At 41.9% G+C, this 19,002-nt stretch overlaps 1 protein-coding gene across 1 annotated transcript in view; it reads left to right on the plus strand.

The window, feature by feature from the left end:
* tmem170b (transmembrane protein 170B) overlaps positions 1 to 19,002 on the plus strand; it is a 68,490-nt gene that overhangs the window by 31,304 nt on the left and 18,184 nt on the right. The window contains exon 4 of the mRNA XM_070880176.1: positions 15,243 to 15,413. Coding sequence (XP_070736277.1) covers positions 15,243 to 15,413 — 171 coding nt within the window. The remainder of the gene's footprint in view (positions 1 to 15,242; positions 15,414 to 19,002) is intronic.

Genomic DNA, 19,002 nt, shown 5'->3' on the forward strand with positions numbered 1-19,002 from the left:
TTTCACTTCTTTAGCATTGAACTAAAATTGAAGCTTTTACTAATTTCAATTATATTTTGGAAAAAAAGGTTTGCAATTAAACTTCATAGACAAGCAGTAGTTTTTAGGACGGTACTTAAAATTAATATAACCAATAGGAAAATGGTCAGTCGGCGCAGCTTTAACTAAATTGTCAAACATCACACCAAGGATAGACAGACTCGGCAGTGAGAAGCAGGCACACCCATCCCATTGATATTTGTAAGTAAATACCTGTACCTGTTTTCCTAAAAGCATTATTAAAACACTCTCTACATGCAGCACTTTCATATTATAAATATTACATAGTATTTTAATTTAGATGGGGGGGGGGTTCAGTGATTACTAATCGATTTGAAAAGGGGTCCTTCAACCAAAAAAGTTTGAGAACCACTGCAGTTTTGTGTGTGTGTGTGTGTGTGACCACTAGATATTGTACATTAACTAAAGATCTGTATTTCAATGTCGTCATATTCTTTGAATAATCCCTTGCTCTCAGGCTTATCAGTTTCTCTTAAAAGTACTCCACCAAAATACATTTGCAGACAGTGATATAGACTGATTTTGTACTTTGACAACTTGCATTTATACAGTTTTTTTAACATGGAAAAATATCCCAAGGCACTGAGGCATCATATAAAAAAAAAGAGGACACTGAGCCAAAGAAGGAGTTACTGTGGTAACCAATATTTTTGTTGTGATTGAAATTTGTGCCCAGAGCATAAGTGTGACCAGAAGAGATTCCAACCTGATCAGAGTTTAACTTCTTCTAAAACGTGTTTTTAATTTTAAACTATTCCCCTGAATCAATTGGAAAGTTAATCAACAAAGGTTGCTTTTGCTATATACAGTTAACCATAATTTGGGAAGAAGTTGCTTTATGGTGTGTGGTAAGAGGAAAATTAAAAGAATCCAATCTTGGTAATAAATATCTAAACATCCACATTCACTGTGAATTATTATGGTTGAGGTTCAAACAGCTCTGAGTGAAATATGTTTTCTGACTCTACTGAATGTAATAGTTATTGTATAGTTCATTGTTTAAATAAACAAAAAAATACTTTGGAGTTAATTATATCACCATGATTATATTCCTGATCAGTAAACACTTACTACTCTTCACCACCCCCACCCCCCAATAAAAGATCAACAGTACATCAGTGTGTTACACCCAAATTGAAAAATGTAGGGCCAGAAATTACTACAATGGTGGGTTTTGCAGCAAACAACATTAATTGGACTTTTTGCTCACCATTGATATTGTACTAATATTTACATTGTAAATTGCTGCTATTGATCTGATAATGGTACAGCAATGTGAGTGTTGCGCCCAATAGCTTATCTCATTAACCAATGAAAGAAAAGGATTGACAAATAGAGCGAAAAACGAGAAGGGAATAGGATGAATTAGGGACAGCAAGAGAGAGAGAGAAAAGTGATACAAAGGATTTTTTGAGGGGGGTGGAAATGAACAGCAGAGGACATTGTAACCCAGTTGTGTTTGGGAGTTGCTGTATTGGTCCTTGAGAAGTTAATGAGTGCATGGCAGTGTAGATGTGCGAAATGTACAAACATTCCTGGCCCATGACTTCGAGAACAAGCGGCCTCCTCCTTGGTGATCAGGCACAGTGTAGCACCTCGTGGGTATGCATTTGCGCTAATTTCAGAGGAACATGGGAATTGTTAAATGAAGAAAGGCCACGGTCCATCTAGTTTGCCTTCTACCATTCTGGTAGTTACATGATCCAATGATAATGGAATTGTTAACTAATCATCCCCACCGGCACCTGGAAATTCCTGGCCCAAGACTGCCCTAAGTGGAGGAAGAGCATCTGGGAGGGCCTGACCACCTCGAGTCTCGTCGCCGCGAGCATGCAGAAATCAAGCTCAGACAGCGGAAAAGGAGCTTGCGGCAAACCAGACTCCCCACCCACCCTTTCCTTCAATGACTGTCTTTCCCACCTGCGACAGAGACTGTAATTCCTGTATTGGACTGTACAGTCACCTGAGAACTCACTTTTGGAGTGGAAGCAAGTCTTCCTTGATTTCGAGGGACTGCCTATGATGATGATAATCATACCAATCGATTTCTACCAAGGGAAAAAAATAAACTTCAATTTGGAAAGACATGGATTAATCAAGGAGAGCCAGCATGAATTTGTTAAGGGCAAATCTGGTCGAACTAACTTGATTGAATTCTTTGAGTAACAGAAGGTTCGATCAAGGTAGTGCAGTAGATGTGTATATATGGACTTTTGGAAGATATTTGCCACACAGTAGGCTTGTTAAGAAGATGGAACCCCATGAAATTAAGGGGAAAGTAGCAGTATGGATACTGAATTGGCTCTGACAGGAAGCAGAGGTGTGGTGGTGGATGGATGTTTTTCAGACTGGGAGGTGGTTTGCAGTGATGTTTCTCTTTCCCGCCCCCCCCCCCCCCCCCACCACCACCACCAAAAGTATAAAAATTGAATAGACTCAGGTGTAGAGAACAGCATTATAAAGTTTGCAGATGATACGGAACTTGGCAAAATGGTAAGATAGTGATGCGGATAGTTGTAGGCTTCAGAATGGTGAAATGGGTAGAAGCACGACAGATGGTAATCAATGTGGAGAAGTGTGACGTGATGCACTTTGGGAGGACTAATCTGGATAGACAGTCTACTATAAATGCACATGTATGAAAAGTATAAATCAGCAGAGAGACCTGCTTTCCACATACACCAAGTTCTTAATGAATTGACGGCACAAATCATTACAAATGGTATGGTTTGGTGGCCATTACAGAAATGTGGTTGCAGGGTGGCCAAGACTCAGAATTAAACATACAGTGGTATCTGACAATTTGGAAAGATAGACAAGAAGGGAAAGGAGGTGGGGTAGCTCTGTTAATAAAGGATGATATTAGGGCAGTTGTGAGAGATGATATTGGCTCTACTGAACAAAATGTTGAATCATTGTGGGTGGAGATTAGAGATGGGGAAAAAGTCACTGGTGGGCGTAGTTTATAGGCCCCCAAATAATAACTTTACGGTGGGGCGGACAATAATCAAGGGAATAATGGAGGCATGTGAAAAAGGAACGGCAGTAATCATGGGGGATTTTAACCTACATATCGATTGATCAAATTGCTCGGGGTAGCCTTGAGGAGGAATTCATAGAATGCATATGGGATTGTTTCTTAGAACAGTATGTTACAGAACCTACAAGGGAGCAAGCTATCTTAGATCTGGTCCTGTGTAATGAGACAGGAATAATAAATGATCTCCTAGTAAAAGATCCTCTCGGAATGAGTGATCACAGTATGGCTGAATTTGTAATACAGATTGAGGGTGAGGAAGTAGTGTCTCAAACGAGCATACTATGCTTAAACAAAGGGGACTACAGTGAGATGAGGGCAGAGTTGGCTAAAGTAGACTGGGAACACAGACTAAATGGTGGCACAATTGAGGAACAGTGGACGACTTTTAAGGAGCTCTTTCATAGTGCTCAACAAAAATATATTCCAGTGAAAAAGAAGGGCGGTAAGAGAAGGGATAACCAGCCGTGGATAACCAAGGAAATAAAGGAGAGTATCAAATTAAAAATCAATGCATAGAAGGTGGCCAAGGTTAGTGGGGAACTAGAAGATTGGGAAAATTTTAAACGACAGCAAAGAATGACTAAGAAAGCAATAAAGAAAGGAAAGATAGATTACGAAAGTAAACTTGCGCAAAACATAAAAACAGATAGTAAAAGCTTTTACCGATATATAAAATGGAAAAGAGTGACTAAAGTAAATGTTGGTCCCTTAGAAGATGAGAAGGGGGATTTAATAATGGGAAATGTGGAAATGGCTGAGACCTCAAACAATTATTTTGCTTCGGTCTTCACAGTGGAAGACACAAAAACCATGCCAAAAATTGCTGGTCACGGGAATGTGGGAAGGGAGGACCTTGAGACAATCACTATCACTAGGGAGGTAGTGCTGGACAGGCTAATGGGACTCAAGGTCGACAAGTCCCCTGGTCCTGATGAAATGCATCCCAGGGTATTAAAAGAGATGGCGGAAGTTATAGCAGATGCATTCGTTATAATCTACCAAAATTCTCTGGACTCTGGGGAGGTACCAGCGGATTGGAAAGCAGCTAATGTAACGCCTCTGTTTTTTAAAAAAAAAAGAGGGCAGACAAAAGGCAGGTAACTATAGGCTGGTTAGTTTAACATCTGTAGTGGGGAAAATGCTTGAAGCTATCATTAAGGAAGAAATAGCGGGACATCTAGATAGGAATAGTGCAATCAATCAGATGCAACATGGGTTCATGAAGGGGAAATAATTTTTAACTAATTTACTGGAATTCTTTGAGGATATAACGAGCATGGTGGATAGAGGTGTACCGATGGATGTGGTGTATTTAGATTTCCAAAAGGCATTCGATAAGGTGCCACACAAGGTTACTGCAGAAGATAAAGGTACGCGGAGTCAGAGGAAATGTATTAGCATGGATCGAGAATTGGCTGGCTAACAGAAAGCAGAGAGTCGGGATAAATGGGTCCTTTTCACATTGGAAATCGGTGGTTAGTGCTGTGCCACAGGGATCAGTGCTGGGACCACAACTGTTTACAATATACATAGATGACCTGGAAGAGGGGACAGAGTGTAGTGTAACAAAATTTGCAGATGACACAAAGATTAGTGGGAAAGTGGGTTGTGTAGAGGAAACAGAGGCTGCAAAGAGATTTAGATAGGTTAAGCGAATGGGCTAAGGTTTGGCAGATGAATACAATGTCGGAAAATGTGAGATCATCCACCTTGGGGGGGAAAAAAAAAACAGTAAAAGGGAATATTATTTGAATGGGGAGAAAGTACAACATGCTGCGGTGCAGAGGGACCTGGCGGTCCTTGTGCATGAAACTCTTTTTGGATATGAATCCCAAAAAGTTAGTTTGCAGGTGCAGCAGTTAATCAGGAAGGCGAATGGAATGTTGGCCTTCATTGCGAGAGGGATGGAGTACAAAAGCAGGGAGGTCCTGCTGCAACTGTACAGGGTATTGGTGAGGCCGCACCTGGAGTACTGCGTGCAGTTTTGATCACCTTACTTAAGGAAGGATATACTAGCTTTGGAGGGGGTACAGAGACGATTCACTAGGCTGATTCCGGAGATGAGGGGGTTCCCTTATCATGATAGATTGAGTAGACTGGGTTTTTACTCGTTGGAGTTCAGAAGGATGAGGGGTGATCTTATAGAAACATTTAAAATATTGAAAGGGATAGACACGATAGAGGCAGAGAGGTTGTTTCCACTGGCCGGGGAGACTAGAACTAGGGGGCACAGCCTCAAAATACGGGGGAGCCAATTTAAAACCGAGTTGAGAAGGAATTTCTTCTCCCAGAGGGTTGTGAATCTGTGGAATTCTCTGCCCAAGGAAGCAGTTGAGGCTAGCTCATTGAATGTATTCAAATCACAGATGGATAGATTTTTAACCAATAAGGGAATTAAGGGTTATGGGGAGCGGGCGGGTAAGTGGAGCTGAATCCACGGCCAGATCAGCCATGATCTTGTTGAATGGCGGAGCAGGCTCGAGGGGCTAGATGGCCTACTCCTGTTCCTAATTCTTATGTTCTTAAAGGTGGCAGGGTAAGTTGATAAGGTGGTTTAAAAAAAAAAGTATATGGATTACTTGGATTTATAAATAGAGGCAAAGAATATAAAAGCAAAGAGATCATGCTGGAACTTTATAAATTCTGGGCACCACACTTCAGGAAAGATGTGAAGGCCTTTGAAAGGGTACAGAGGAGGGTAACCACGGATGAGGAACTTCAGTTATGAGGAGAGGTTGGAAAAGCTAGGACTATTCTTGTAACAGAGAAGGTTAAGAGGTGACTTAATAGAGGTTTTCAAGATAGGTTTTGATCGAGAAAATCTATTCTCTCTGGTGAGTGAGTCAATAACCAGAGTTTCTAGATTTAGGCGGCGAAATTGGGCTCCTTTGTACTACCTGTTAACTACTATGGGGGCGCAAATGGGTTTGTGACCGGGCGCGGTGAGATCAACGACTCCCATTAAAATTTGGCGGGAGTTTTGCGGTGGCGGTACAGCATTACTACCCGATCTCCTTTGTCTGGAGATCGTGACCTCATCGCCCCGGTAGCTTCCTGGACCCAAAATTGCATTCCACCCCCTGCAGCATCATCGGGCGGTGCTTAAGTGCGAGGTGGCCGAGGTAAGTTTAAACAAAAAAACAACTTGCCTTCTCTCGCAGGTTTGCAATCGATCACTCTGCTTGAGTGCCAGGCTAATCGTGGCTTCCGTCGTGGAGGAGGTAAGTTTTTCTTTTCTTTTGCAGAGCCTGCAGCGATGGCCCTTCCCTTTGAGAGGGAAGGAACCTTTCGATGTAGCAGTGCAGCATGGCCCAGTGTGCATCGCTGCTCCACTCACTGCCCGCCTGCTACCAATTGCGCACCAGGATTTAGTGTCCACTTCCTTCTTGGAGCACAAATACCTCGCCCGTTGAAATCCTCATCGGAGTCCTCTGCAGCAGAGCTCGTGTGACCTGGCCCTCTTGGGAGCTGGCACATGTGCTCCCCTTTCCTTCTGCCCTGGCTGCAGCCCACTCGTGCCGGCTGACTCACCACATGCAGATCCCACCTCCAAACTACCTTCAAGTCCACGTAATGCCAGTACCTGAGCTGGTTTCTACGCCTGTCAGATTGATTGACGGTGTTTCTTCTTCTTCATCACACTCCTCCTCCCCCTTTTACAACCGCTGGCTGGGCAGTTGGATTTCTTGAGTGTTTGAAATGAAAAAGGCACAAGGGTAGGGTTGTGGGGTGGGGTGTGGTTGGTGAAAGCAAGAGGTGCATGCTTACACCATGTGCAGCTTGAAAATCAAGATGAGATTGTGGGATGCGGGGGAAGTGGGATGTGAGAAGGAGGAGAACATATATGAGGATACCAGCATCTTTTAGCCCCACTACAGGCTATGGGCTCAGCCATGCCCCTCCCAAGAATGGCCAGCACCGTCTCCTCCAAGGTGGTGAGGTGGTGCAGGCAAGCCTGTCCCCTGCCAGTTAGGTGCTGTTGGCACCGGTTGTCACGTTTTCCTGTAAGAGAAAGGGAAGTGTGTCACTGAGTTTGTTGCAGCATGTGCCTGTCATGGTTGAATAGCTGGCAGCATGTGCAAGCTGTGAGATGTGGGTGTGAGGCAAGCAGCAGTAGTCAGTGTGTGAGGATGAAGGGGAGCATGTGAAGGTGAGGTATGAGTCGTGATTGATGAGATTGTTGGTAGGTGAGTGATGGGGGTGTGGTGAATTGAGCACTGTGTGAGGCTCCTTTCGCTGTTTGCGGGATGAATTCACTGACCTTGATTACTCGTATGAGGTCATTAAACTTTTTCCTGCACTGCATCCACGTCCTTTGGGACTACACTGCTGGCATTCATCACAATGGCATTATGCTCCCACTGTATTTGGTCTGTTGCCTGGAGAGCCTCCTGGCCTTTGTGTGTCTCCTCCTATTGAACTCCTGCACCAAGACCTCCAGTGCTGCATTGGAGAACCTTGGTGAATGCTCTCTCCCGTATTGTGCCATAGTTAATTTTTTTTCCCCACTGTCTTCCTCAACCAGTTCCACGATCTGCTGTAGGCAGAGAGCCTTTTAAGAAGTGTAGGCCTTTTAATTGGTGCAAGCCTCTTATGAACTTGGGGCCCCTTGCTGAGTGTTCAATCACTCAACAGCGAGTTCAGCTCTGGGCAGAACGCCGCAAGCAGCACGAAGTTTGCATTCTCCTTGCAGTCCTCCGAATGGGCTCAGGTTGTCAGCACATCGCAATCCCCCTGCTCATTTTTGGGGGCAAACTTATTTCTAGGATTTTAAGTGTGATGGATTTCCACCTGTATCAGACATCTGCCTGACCAAAATCACCCTCTGCGTTGTCAATATTAAAGTCTCAGCGTACGCAATGTGTGTTTGATATTGTTAGCCTGTACTACCTTTCCAAGGAGTAATCATTTAGTATGTTTACTATCTCCTTCATGCTTGTTTCAACTCCATACAAATTGCCTGGGTTTTTAATTTCCACCTCTGTTATTATATTGGAAGATTCTTTTGGTCTTCTGTTTTGTACCTGCTGCTAGGTCTCTTTCCAGGAATCCCTTAAGTCTTTTGTGGTCCCCTTAGTAATTATTCGGTCACTACTCCTAGTGGGTAAGTCCCTGAATAGTGTTTTGCTCACTCTCTCAAGAATCCCATGAGGAGAGTGCTGTCCCTTGTGGGCTTCTTGACTCACTTGAGTTGGGAAGCAGTCATGTAAGTAAATAAATCAATAAATCATTTTCCTTTGGACATTTCCTCATAATGTTGTCCTGGTTGAAGTCCAGTATCCGTGCTACCTTTTTCTCATTCGACCTTTTAATAGTCATCATTTGCTGAGCTGGTTTCTGTATTTTTGTCTGGTCAGTCGCAGCAAACCTCAAATGTTTTTTTGTCTTTTGACCATTGAACCAGATCTGATCATAACCAGAGAACCTTGTCCCACAACATTCCCTGCAATTCCTGTTTTGACCACCTTAGCTTTCCAGGTGTTCTTACATATACTTGCATTTATATAGCGCCTTTAACAGAGTAAAAAAAAAGTCTCAAGGCACTTTACAGGAATGTTATCAACAAACTTGACTTCAAGCCACCCAAGAAGATATTAGGACAGATAACCAAAAGCTTGGTCAAAAATGCAGGTTTTAAAAGCAATCCTTTCTTCTGAATGGCTTGTTTATTTGTAAGTTGTACTCTCTTCCATTGTCCTCGGTTTTGTCTCTGATTCCTACAACATTGGAATTAATAGATCCCACTAGTACCTCTTTTTATATATGAATGGCCGGATCAATGAAAATATAGATCTATTTTTGCCCGTTGTGCCTTTTAACCTCCCTATCTGGTTGTTCACTTTCGTTGTCTGGCTGATGTGATGTATTTTATGATGCTGCATTTTGGGACTTTTCTAATCCCATCTTATTATTCTGTCTCTTCTCGTGTAGGATGTGAAACCCTATCCCTTGGTTAAGTAGTGCCTAATAGGTCTGCTGTGTTCCTTACAAGATTTATGGTGCCTGCCCCATTTAGGTGTATCCCATTATTTTCTTTATCCCAAGAAGAATCTCAGCTGTTCACAAACTTATCTGTTTCTTTTGCATCATTTCAGTTAGCCAGGTTTTTAACTTTCTCAATTTTCATATTGCTTTCACCCTCCTTTTCCCTCTTAATTGCACTGGAAACATGCTCTAGCAGCTCTCTGTCTGTTTCTAGACTTACCAGCCAGGGGAAACAATCTCTCCGCCTCTACCCTGTCAATCCTGCTCAGAATATTATGTTTCAATGAGATCACCTCATTATTCTTCTAAACCTCCAGAGCATATAGAACGGATCTACTCCATCTCTCCTTCATAGGACAACCCTTTCATCTCTTAAACCCATTCCCTTTTTTCTTCTCCTTCAAAAGTTAACTTGTGTTGACTCTATCCCTGATCGTGGTCCCACTTACCCTTCAATTTACCAATCTATTGCTCTTTCATTGCCAGAATCTTTGGCAGATCTATCACTAGATGCAATGTTCATGGTTATCAAATGTCCTCTTTTTTTTCCTGTTAACTGTGCTGTAGGTGATTTGCTGATCCTCTGACACTTTCCCCATTAACTTGGCTTCTCCAATGTCTCTAATGTTCATGGGTTTGGAGAATTTTTAAAAGGACTGGAGTTGAATTACTGGGATACATAGTTTAAAATTATGGATTTCAAAAGTAAGTGGGAAACTTAAGCAGTTGTTTTATTAATAAGCGTGATCAAGCTGTGAAACCAGCAGTGGTGGAACAGACAACCCATAGGTGAAGTTTTTAAAAAAAAAAAGGATTGGGTTAATTTTGATTGAGAAAAGGGATACATAGAAACATAGAAAATAGGTGCAGGAGTAGGCCAATCGGCCCTTCGAGCCTGCACCACCTTTCAATATGATCATGGCTGATCATGCAACTTCAGTGCCCCATTCCTGCTTTCTCTCCATACCCTTTGATCCCTTTAGTCATAGTGGGCCACATCTAACACCCTTTTGAATATATCTAACGAATTGGCCTCAACAACTTTCTGTGGTAGAGAATTCCACATGCTCACAACTCTCTGAGTGAAGAAGTTTCTCCTCATCACGGTCCTAAATGGCTTACCCCTTATCCTTAGACTGTGACCCCTGGTTCTGGACTTCCCCAACATTGGGAACATTCTTCCTGCATCTAACCTGTCCAATCCCGTCAGAATTTTATGTTTCTATGAGATCCCCTCTCATTCTTCTAAATTCCAGTGAATATAAACCTAGTCGATCCAGTCTTTCTTCATGTGTCAGTCCTGCAATCCCAGGAATCAGCCTGGTGAACCTTCGCTGCACTTCCTCAATAGAAAGAATGTCCTTCCTCAGATCAGGAGACCAAAATTGTACACAATATTCAAGGTGTGGCCTCACCAAGGCCTTGTACAACTGCAGTAAGACCTCCCTGCTCCTATACTCAAATCCTCTCGCTATGAAGGCCAACATGCCATTTGCCGCCTTCACCACCTGCTGTACCTGCATGCCAACTTTCAATGACTGATGTACCATGACACCCAGGTCTCGTTGCACCTCTGCGTTTACTAATCTGTCACCATTCAGATAATCTGCCTTCCTGTTTTTACCACCAAAGTGGATAACCTCATATTTATCTACATTATACTGCATTTGCCATGCATTTGTCCACTAACCTGTACAAGTCACCCTGCAGCCTCTTAGCATCCTCCTCACCACTCAGACTGCCACCCAGCTTAGTGTCATCTGCAAACTTGGAGATATTACATTTAATTCCTTCGTCTAAATCATTAATGTACATTGTAAATAGCTAGGGTCCCAGCACTGAACCTTGCGGTACCCCATTAGTCACTGCCTGCCATTCTGAAAAGTATCCGTTTATTCCTACTCTTTGCTTCCTATCTGCCAACCAGTTCTCTATCCACGTCAATACATTACCCCCAATACCATTTACTTTAATCTCTTGTGTGGGACCTTGTCAAAAGTCTTTTGAAAGTACAAATACACCACATCCACTGGTTCTCCCTTGTCCACTCTACTAGTTACATCCTCAAAAAATTCTAGAAAATTTGTCAAGCATGATTTCCCTTTCACAAATCCATGCTGACTTGGACTGATCCTGTTACTGCTTTCCAAATACGCTGCTATTACATCTTTAATACTTGATTCCAACATTTTCCCCACTACCGATATCAGGCTAACTGGTCTATAATTCCCTGTTTTCTCTCTCCCTCCTTTTTTAAAAAGTGGGGTGACATTAACTACCCTCCAATCCAAAGGAACTGATGCAGAGTCAATAGACTGTTGGAAAATGACCACCAATGCATCCACTATTTCTAGGGCCACTTCCTTAAGTACGCTGGGATGCAGACTATCAGGCCCTGCGGATTTATTGGCTTTCAATCCCATCAATTTCCCTAACACAATTTCCTGACTAATAAGGATTTCCTTCAGTTCTTCCTTCTCGCTAGACCTTCGGTCCCCTAGTATTTCTGGAAGGTTATTTGTGTCTTCCTTAGTGAAGACCGAGCTGTTGGTTCCAAAATCATTGTAGCAAAACTGATGGGTAGTTGTGAAGAGTATGCCAGATTGATAAATGCTCTTTTTCTCCTGCTCAAAATATTATCATGTTACTACATTTCATTCTGGGTTTGGATCTGCAGCCTGAAATTTGCAAGGAGCTTCCAAACCTGCCTCACCAAAGTGCACTTAAACTCTAGTTGACCTGAACCATACACAGGTTGTACCTCTCTAGTCTGGGTCTCTTTCATCCGGAAACATCTGTGGTTCGGCATTAGTTGGGCCTGCGGGAGAGGAGCGTTTATTTTTTTTAAGTTTCGATCGGCTGCAATGGCTGATCAGTCAGCGTGTCCGGCGATTGGCTGGGAGCGTCAGTCAGTCAGTCAGTGCATGGGTGCTGAGGGAGCCGTCCACAGGCTGCCGTGGCACACACTCGCATACAGGAGCCTGGGAGCTGTCCACCGGTATCGGTAAGCGAGACCTCCCGTAGTTTGGGAAATTCTCTGTTCCGGCACTGGTCAGGTCCCGAGGGTGCCGGATTGGAGAGGTGCAACTGCATATACTTAACATTAATAGACTTTTAGGCCTTAAAAGGTCTCTGCTTCATCTTTCTTCATTAAACATTACAAGATTTACTAAAACAGTGCATCATCCAATTTGCCATGAGCAAAAGTATGTGAGTATATCTATCAAGATAAAAGTGATGGTTAATGAGCATTTCCTGCTGTCATACTACAAGTATCACAATTTCTATCTGTGCCATACTTTACTTGATTTGCTCAAGTTTCATATTCCTGAGAAACTGTAGGATGCAGCAAAGTGGCCAGAAGAGGCAAAGGGAAGTCAAACTTTTTTATACCAAAATAAAAACGAAAAATGCTGGAAATAAGTTCCCTCACCAGGTCAGGCAGCATCTGTGGAGAGAGAGAGAAACAGAGTTAACGTTTCAGGTCAATGACCTTTCATCAGAACTGGAAAATGTTCAGCTGTAAAAGGTTTTAAGTAAGTACAGAGACAGGGAAAGGGGAAATGGAAGAAAAGAACAAAAGGGAAGGATTGTGATAGAGTGGAAGGCAAGAAAGATTAGATAGAAAGAAAGACTTGCATTTATATAGTGCCTTTCATGACTTCAGGGTGTCCCAAAGCACTTTACAGCCAATGAAGTACTTTTGACAGTAGCTGAGGAAAGAGATGTGGCTGTGAAAGTGAGTTTTGGCACATACTTGATCAAACACGAGAATGGAAACCGAAAGCAATGAAGATGAACAAGGTAAAAGAGGCAAACTTTTTTATTCCTCTGTCGCATTCCTTAGGGGGACTCTGGAGTGCAGCTCGGGATCCTGAAAGGAATTGTTGGGCCTCCATGTCCTAGCCCTCCCCACATCAGCATAATTTCGGAAGCCACTCCTTCCCCAAGCATTTATCCTATGCCAGGGACTGATTCCTTGGGGCCCCGACAGCGGCCATCTTCTGCCCATTGGCCTTAACATCATCTTATATCTGAAACCGCAATGAAGTCAACGACTGGGTCTCTCGAGTTTTCAGACTTCTAGGAGCGGCAACTAATTTTGGGACCCACCCCCCTCACACGCGCACACGCCCTGCCCTAAGCTAAAATCAACATCACTTTTTTAAATTAATATTAAATTGTCTCCTAAGACTGAAAAGTATTTGAGGATAATTTAACTTTCATTTCCAGACAAAGTGTGGGAGGGGGGGGAAATCAGGCGAGGTGTAAAACAGGCCTGGCAAAAGTTAAAAATGCCCTCTTGAATTTAGCTTCTCACACAATTTCAAATCAGCTGGAAGCTAAATGGAAGATTTTTTTAAAATAAATGTTTCACTGACACTTAGATTTTTTTTTACTTGAGGGAAATGAGGATGAGTAGCAACCACCTTGCTTTACTTAAACAACTCCAAAACATTTATTTATGTTGTGATTTAATTTTAAAGTTGTGCTAGTTATTTCACAACACACAAGACAACTTCTGGCCCTCATGACCAAAGTTGTCAGTATCTTTCTTCGGGCTATAACAGTAGCTATGAAGCTGTTTTACCAAATTACTTCAAAAGCAGCTGTGGCACGAATTTTAGTTGTTTCTGAGGTGAGGTTTCAAAGGAAACCCAGCTGCAAGGGCCCCATTTTAGTTTGTGTACACGCAGGCTGAGGCAGCGATGATGCCAACACCTGTCTACACAGCGAATTTGAAAAAATTTTTTATGTTTATCAACTGCAATGGGAAAGACTTTGGTTATTTAACATAGACCTTTTTATGGGTCTTTATAAGAACACACCAATCTTACCCGTAGAATAATACACTGCATTACACAGTGTAAATACTGTCCTTGTAAAACAGCATGTCATTTTGTGAGCACTGTGATAGGAAATCTGCTCGTACGTATATTCTTTTTAAAAAGTCATGTTTTAAGCACTCTGTCTCGCACTCTGGGCATTACACTTCACAGTGCTACAATTTGTTACAGATATAAAACAATTTTTTTTAAAGAATGTTAGTGATTGTCATGGAGCCAAAAAATCCTAAGTACTTACGCTTATGACCTAAGCAGTTTACAACCAGCTTAAAATTAACTGCATTTACATATTTAGAGCAGTGACCTTCTAAAGGACAGACCACGTTAACAACTAGCCAAAACTGCTCCAGACACCATGTGACCCATACTAATGCCACGTTTTATAGAAAAAAATATGTTCATTATGTATGGATTGCGAAAGAGAAATCTAGTGAATTCTGGAAGCTTGCTTCATTTCTTTTAAAGGAACATTGCTGTATTCTTCAAGTTAAACTTTGGCTAGAATTTGCAGTCGAAGGCATACCTCTGGAGTACTCCTCCAACCCGTGAAACAATTCCGAAATGACCTGCTGGTGCCCAGGCTGCGAAGAGGTCTGGTCTCTGGCCTCCAGACGAACGTCAGCGTAAAGGCCCATGGATCCCAGGGGCACAAGCGATTTGGTAGCGTCCCTGGGATCACGTGGGTCCGGTCCTCCAATGACCAAGGAGGATTCCATTGCAATCACTTATGAAGGGAATCCCCCAATGATATGCAATGGAATACCCAAATCATTATACAATGTACTGAATTTTAATAATTAAACAATGTACTGAATTGCAGATTTAATCATAAGTTCCTTCATCACACCAACCTCAACAAAAAATTAAATTTTTAATCATTTAAAACACCTTGATTTGGGCCTATATTTGTATAATCATTTAAAGTGTGTGTGCATAATTTTGGATTTTTAAATGTTTCATTTAAGTCTTGTGTATATACCTTTACACTGAAGCAAGCAGGCTTGCTTTTACCGGCTAAAAGAGTCACGTGGGCAATTACCGGACAGTTGTTGGGCAAATAACTGAACTCTGCACCAGCAATACTCAGTTTTCAGGCAGTTCAGATGATCTGTCAAGACGTACCGCTAATGTGGAAATCCGGAAGTTGCGGGCCTTTCAAATAGATTATTATGGCATGAGAGTACGCTGTCAGAGACCACACTTTCAAGGCCTTTGACTTTTTAGGAAATGTCAGTGACATGAAGGATTGACTAAGATTTGTTTTAGTAGTGTCTCGTAAATCCTAATTATTGTTTTTTTTTCACCCACAGAGATGTGGTACTGGGTTTTCCTCTGGGCTCTCTTCTCCTCTCTCTTTCTCCACGGTGCTGTGGGTCTGCTGATGTTTGTAATGCTTCAAAGACACAAGCAGGGCAGAGTCATATCTGTGATAGCCATAGTTGTGGGCTTCCTTGCATCCATCACTGGAGGAATGATCACCAGTAAGTACTTGAACTTGGGCGGTAAACATGTGACATTTTGGTAGTTTGACCTGTGCCAATAGAATTAAACTCTGGGCCTTTTCCCTTATTTTTGAAGACAAAATGACCTTTAAAACTGCATGTTAATGTGCTTTATTTCCTTTTGAAATTTTTTTAAATAAGCAAAAGCCCCAGCTTTTCTGAATATGGATGCAGCTGCTGGGATTATTATTGGTGTTTGGTGCATGCTGCAAGATAGAGTACACTGTTCATGGAATAGACACTCAGCTTTCTGAAAGTACTGCGAGGGCTTCTTGCAACCTAGACCCACTCTTTTTTAAGAGGGAATATTGCAAGTTATAGGAACTATTGATCAGCTGTTTCTGTTTGTTTGAACCCGTGAGTGATGATGGTGGAGAAGGAGTAGTTAGGGTGAGGTACTGTGCAGCATGAGGAAATTAACCAAATGTGAAATTACAAAATCACTGAAACATTTGACAATTGTTATGCTGTTTGGATTTTTTTTCATCCACACAAGTGCTATTAATACAGGAATACCTCCTTGAGGCATTGGTGCTCCAGCTTCTCGTCTTTGTGCATTTCATGGAGCGTTGGCAGTCACTTATAAAGTTTCAATTGATGATCCCATTAATTTGCATATATTTTGATTTGGCGATTAGCAAAGTCCTTGGGCCTGAATTCGCACTCCCCAAGGGCGTGTACAAGGTGCGCATGCTCCTGAGGGATCCCCGCAAGTTCCGGATTTAGGTATGCGAAGCGCATGCGCCTAAACCCGGAACTTGCGATCTATCAGGAATCCACCGCATCCGAAACTAAAAGGCCTCAGTGGGTGGAGAGTTGGGCTATTTGTCCAACTCCTGCCCAGCAGCTGTCCTTCAAATTCTTACGACTGATAAGTGTAAAACTTTTAAAGTACAGAAAAATACATTTAATTTTTTTTAAATTTGAACATTTAAATCCTGGTAAATAAAGGTAAGTTTTATTTTTAGGCCCTTTAAAATATGCGCAGTTCTTTTTCAAAAAAATAAATTTTTGTTTTAGATAATTAATTAAATTCCATTTTTATTAACTTGAAATATGTGATTTTTTTCTTTTCCGTGTTTGTGTTTTTGGGGGTATTGGGAAGCCTCCGACTGCAAATTCTGGGCCCTTGTGTTTTGATTTTAGAATTTATTCACCAACAAGGCTATGTGTGTGTGTTTTTCAAATTTCACAGCAACCAATCAAAAAGCACAAGTCACTAACTCGAGTTTCTATTCATAAAAGAAAATCAACCAGTTAAATTGCTGAAAATAATTTGAAGCTTCTTTCAGCAGCCATTCCTAAAAATAACATTTCTAACATGTCTTTTTTACAAAAAAAAAAATCTCAAACCTGGTTCCAGTAACTTCTACAAAACACCTGGGGGAGGGAGGGGGCGGAGTGGGTGCAAAACGGGCATAGTGTATCACCGGCAGCCAATCTGCTACCGTCCTGCTGTACACTTCGCCAAAGTTTAATTTCACCCCCAGATCGCTGGACATCCTAGATCGTGGGTGCCTCTCTCCTCCATCCTCCCGATCCATTATATACCTAACCAAATTATTTGTAAGGCTGATGTAACAGCGAAGATATAAAGTACTGGAACAAAAAACATTGCTTGAGTTCCATTGAAGAAGATGTACTAATGGATTTTTTGCATTTGCATTATTTATGGTTGTCTACTATTTTTGTATTTTGAATAGTTCTGTGGAACTTATGCTGAATCCATAGGAAGGTAGTGGCAATAATATTCAAGTTTGGCAGAGGCACAAAAAGGACAGAAGTGGATCGGTAGAGTAGGATCCACTACCGCCTGTTTTGTACCCCTGCTGAAGATTAATTGTACCTCAGTGTTTGTTCTATTACCTAATACATTGTACTACTTGCTATAAAGCTCCAGTTCCATAAAAGCCTCGCAGACTCACCAAGAGCAATATCACAGGAGGTCCGCTAGCAATAATGTTTAGATTATGCCCCAGCTTCACATCTGCCACGGCCTCACATAAAGTCCAATGGCTTCAGTCTTGACTAAATGGTAGCAATCTTGACTGAGTCAGAAGGTCGTAGGTTCAAGATCCTCTCCAGAGTCACATAATCTAAGTTGACCCTTCAGTGCATTATAGAGGGAGTGCACTGTCTGAGGTGCTGTCTTTTAGATGAGATGTTAAATCCTTTGGGTGGATGTAAACAATCCCATGGCACAATTTGAAGAACAGCAGGGGATTTCTCCTGGTATCCTGGTTAACATTTATCCCTCAACCAACATGATTAAAACTATCTGGTCATTTATCTCTGCTGTTTGTGGGACTAATGCTGAGTGCATGTTAGCCGATGTTACTACAGTAACTACATTTTCAAATTGCTTCATTGGCTGTGCAGTACTTTGGGATGTCCTGGGGATGTGGATAGTGCTATGTTCTTTTGTTTCTTTTATCTTTCTTGAATCCATACATATTTCAACCAAAAGTTACTTTAAAAAAACGTTTTAAGCAGTAATGAATTGAGTTAAAATCTGAAGTAATAAGCCAAAACAAAGTGATTGCAATGTCATAGTGCAAGGAGAATTGTGAACAAAAACTAGGAGGAATATTGCTGCTGATCTTTGGTCATTTTTCAAGTTGCTTTTGGCTCTTTATTTTCACATCACATCAGCCATTCAAAGTAACTTTCACAAGTAAGCTAACTGCAGTTCTGTACTGCATCTGGTCTTCATTGATGGGCATTAATATTTTCATGCTTTTTTTACCGGTGAGAGTTTAAAATTCATTGAGAATAGCCCTATTAGCACAGTAATTTTGATCAGATTTCTTACCAACAGCCTCATAATTATACCGAAGGATTAAACCTTAATTAAAATTTTAACTGGCTTGTATTGAGATTTTCAATGGTTTTTCACACCTTTATATAATTAAAATAGTTATTGTAACATAGAAACATAGAAAATAGGTGCAGGAGTAAGCCATTCGGCCCTTCTAGCCTGCACCGCCATTCAATGAGTTCATGGCTGAACATGCAACTTCAGTACCCCATTCCTGCTTTCTCGCCATACCCCTTGATCTCCCAAGTAGTAAGGACTTCATCTAACTCCTTTTTGAATATATTTAGTGAATTGGCCTCAACAACTTTCTGTGGTAGAGAATTCCACAGGTTCACCACTCTCTGGGTGAAGAAGTTTCTTCTCATCTCGGTCCTAAATGGCTTACCCCTTATCCTCAGACTGTGACCCCTGGTTCTGGACTTCCCCAACATTGGGAACATTCTTCCTGCATCTAACCTGTCTAAACCCATCAGAATTTTAAACGTTTCTATGAGGTCCCCTCTCATTCTTCTGAACTCCAGTGAATACAAGCCCAGTTGATTCAGTCTTTCTTGATATGTCAGTCCCGCCATCCCGGGAATCAGTCTGGTGAACCTTCGCTGCACTCCCTCAATAGCAAGAATGTCCTTCCTCAGGTTTGGAGACCAAAACTGTACACAATACTCCAGGTGTGGCCTCACCAAGGCCCTGTACAACTGTAGCAACACCTCCCTGCCCCTGTACTCAAATCCCCTCGCTATGAAGGCCAAC

Source organism: Pristiophorus japonicus, chromosome 5 (assembly GCF_044704955.1).
Source record: "Pristiophorus japonicus isolate sPriJap1 chromosome 5, sPriJap1.hap1, whole genome shotgun sequence".
In the NCBI taxonomy this organism is placed as follows: domain Eukaryota; kingdom Metazoa; phylum Chordata; class Chondrichthyes; family Pristiophoridae; genus Pristiophorus; species Pristiophorus japonicus.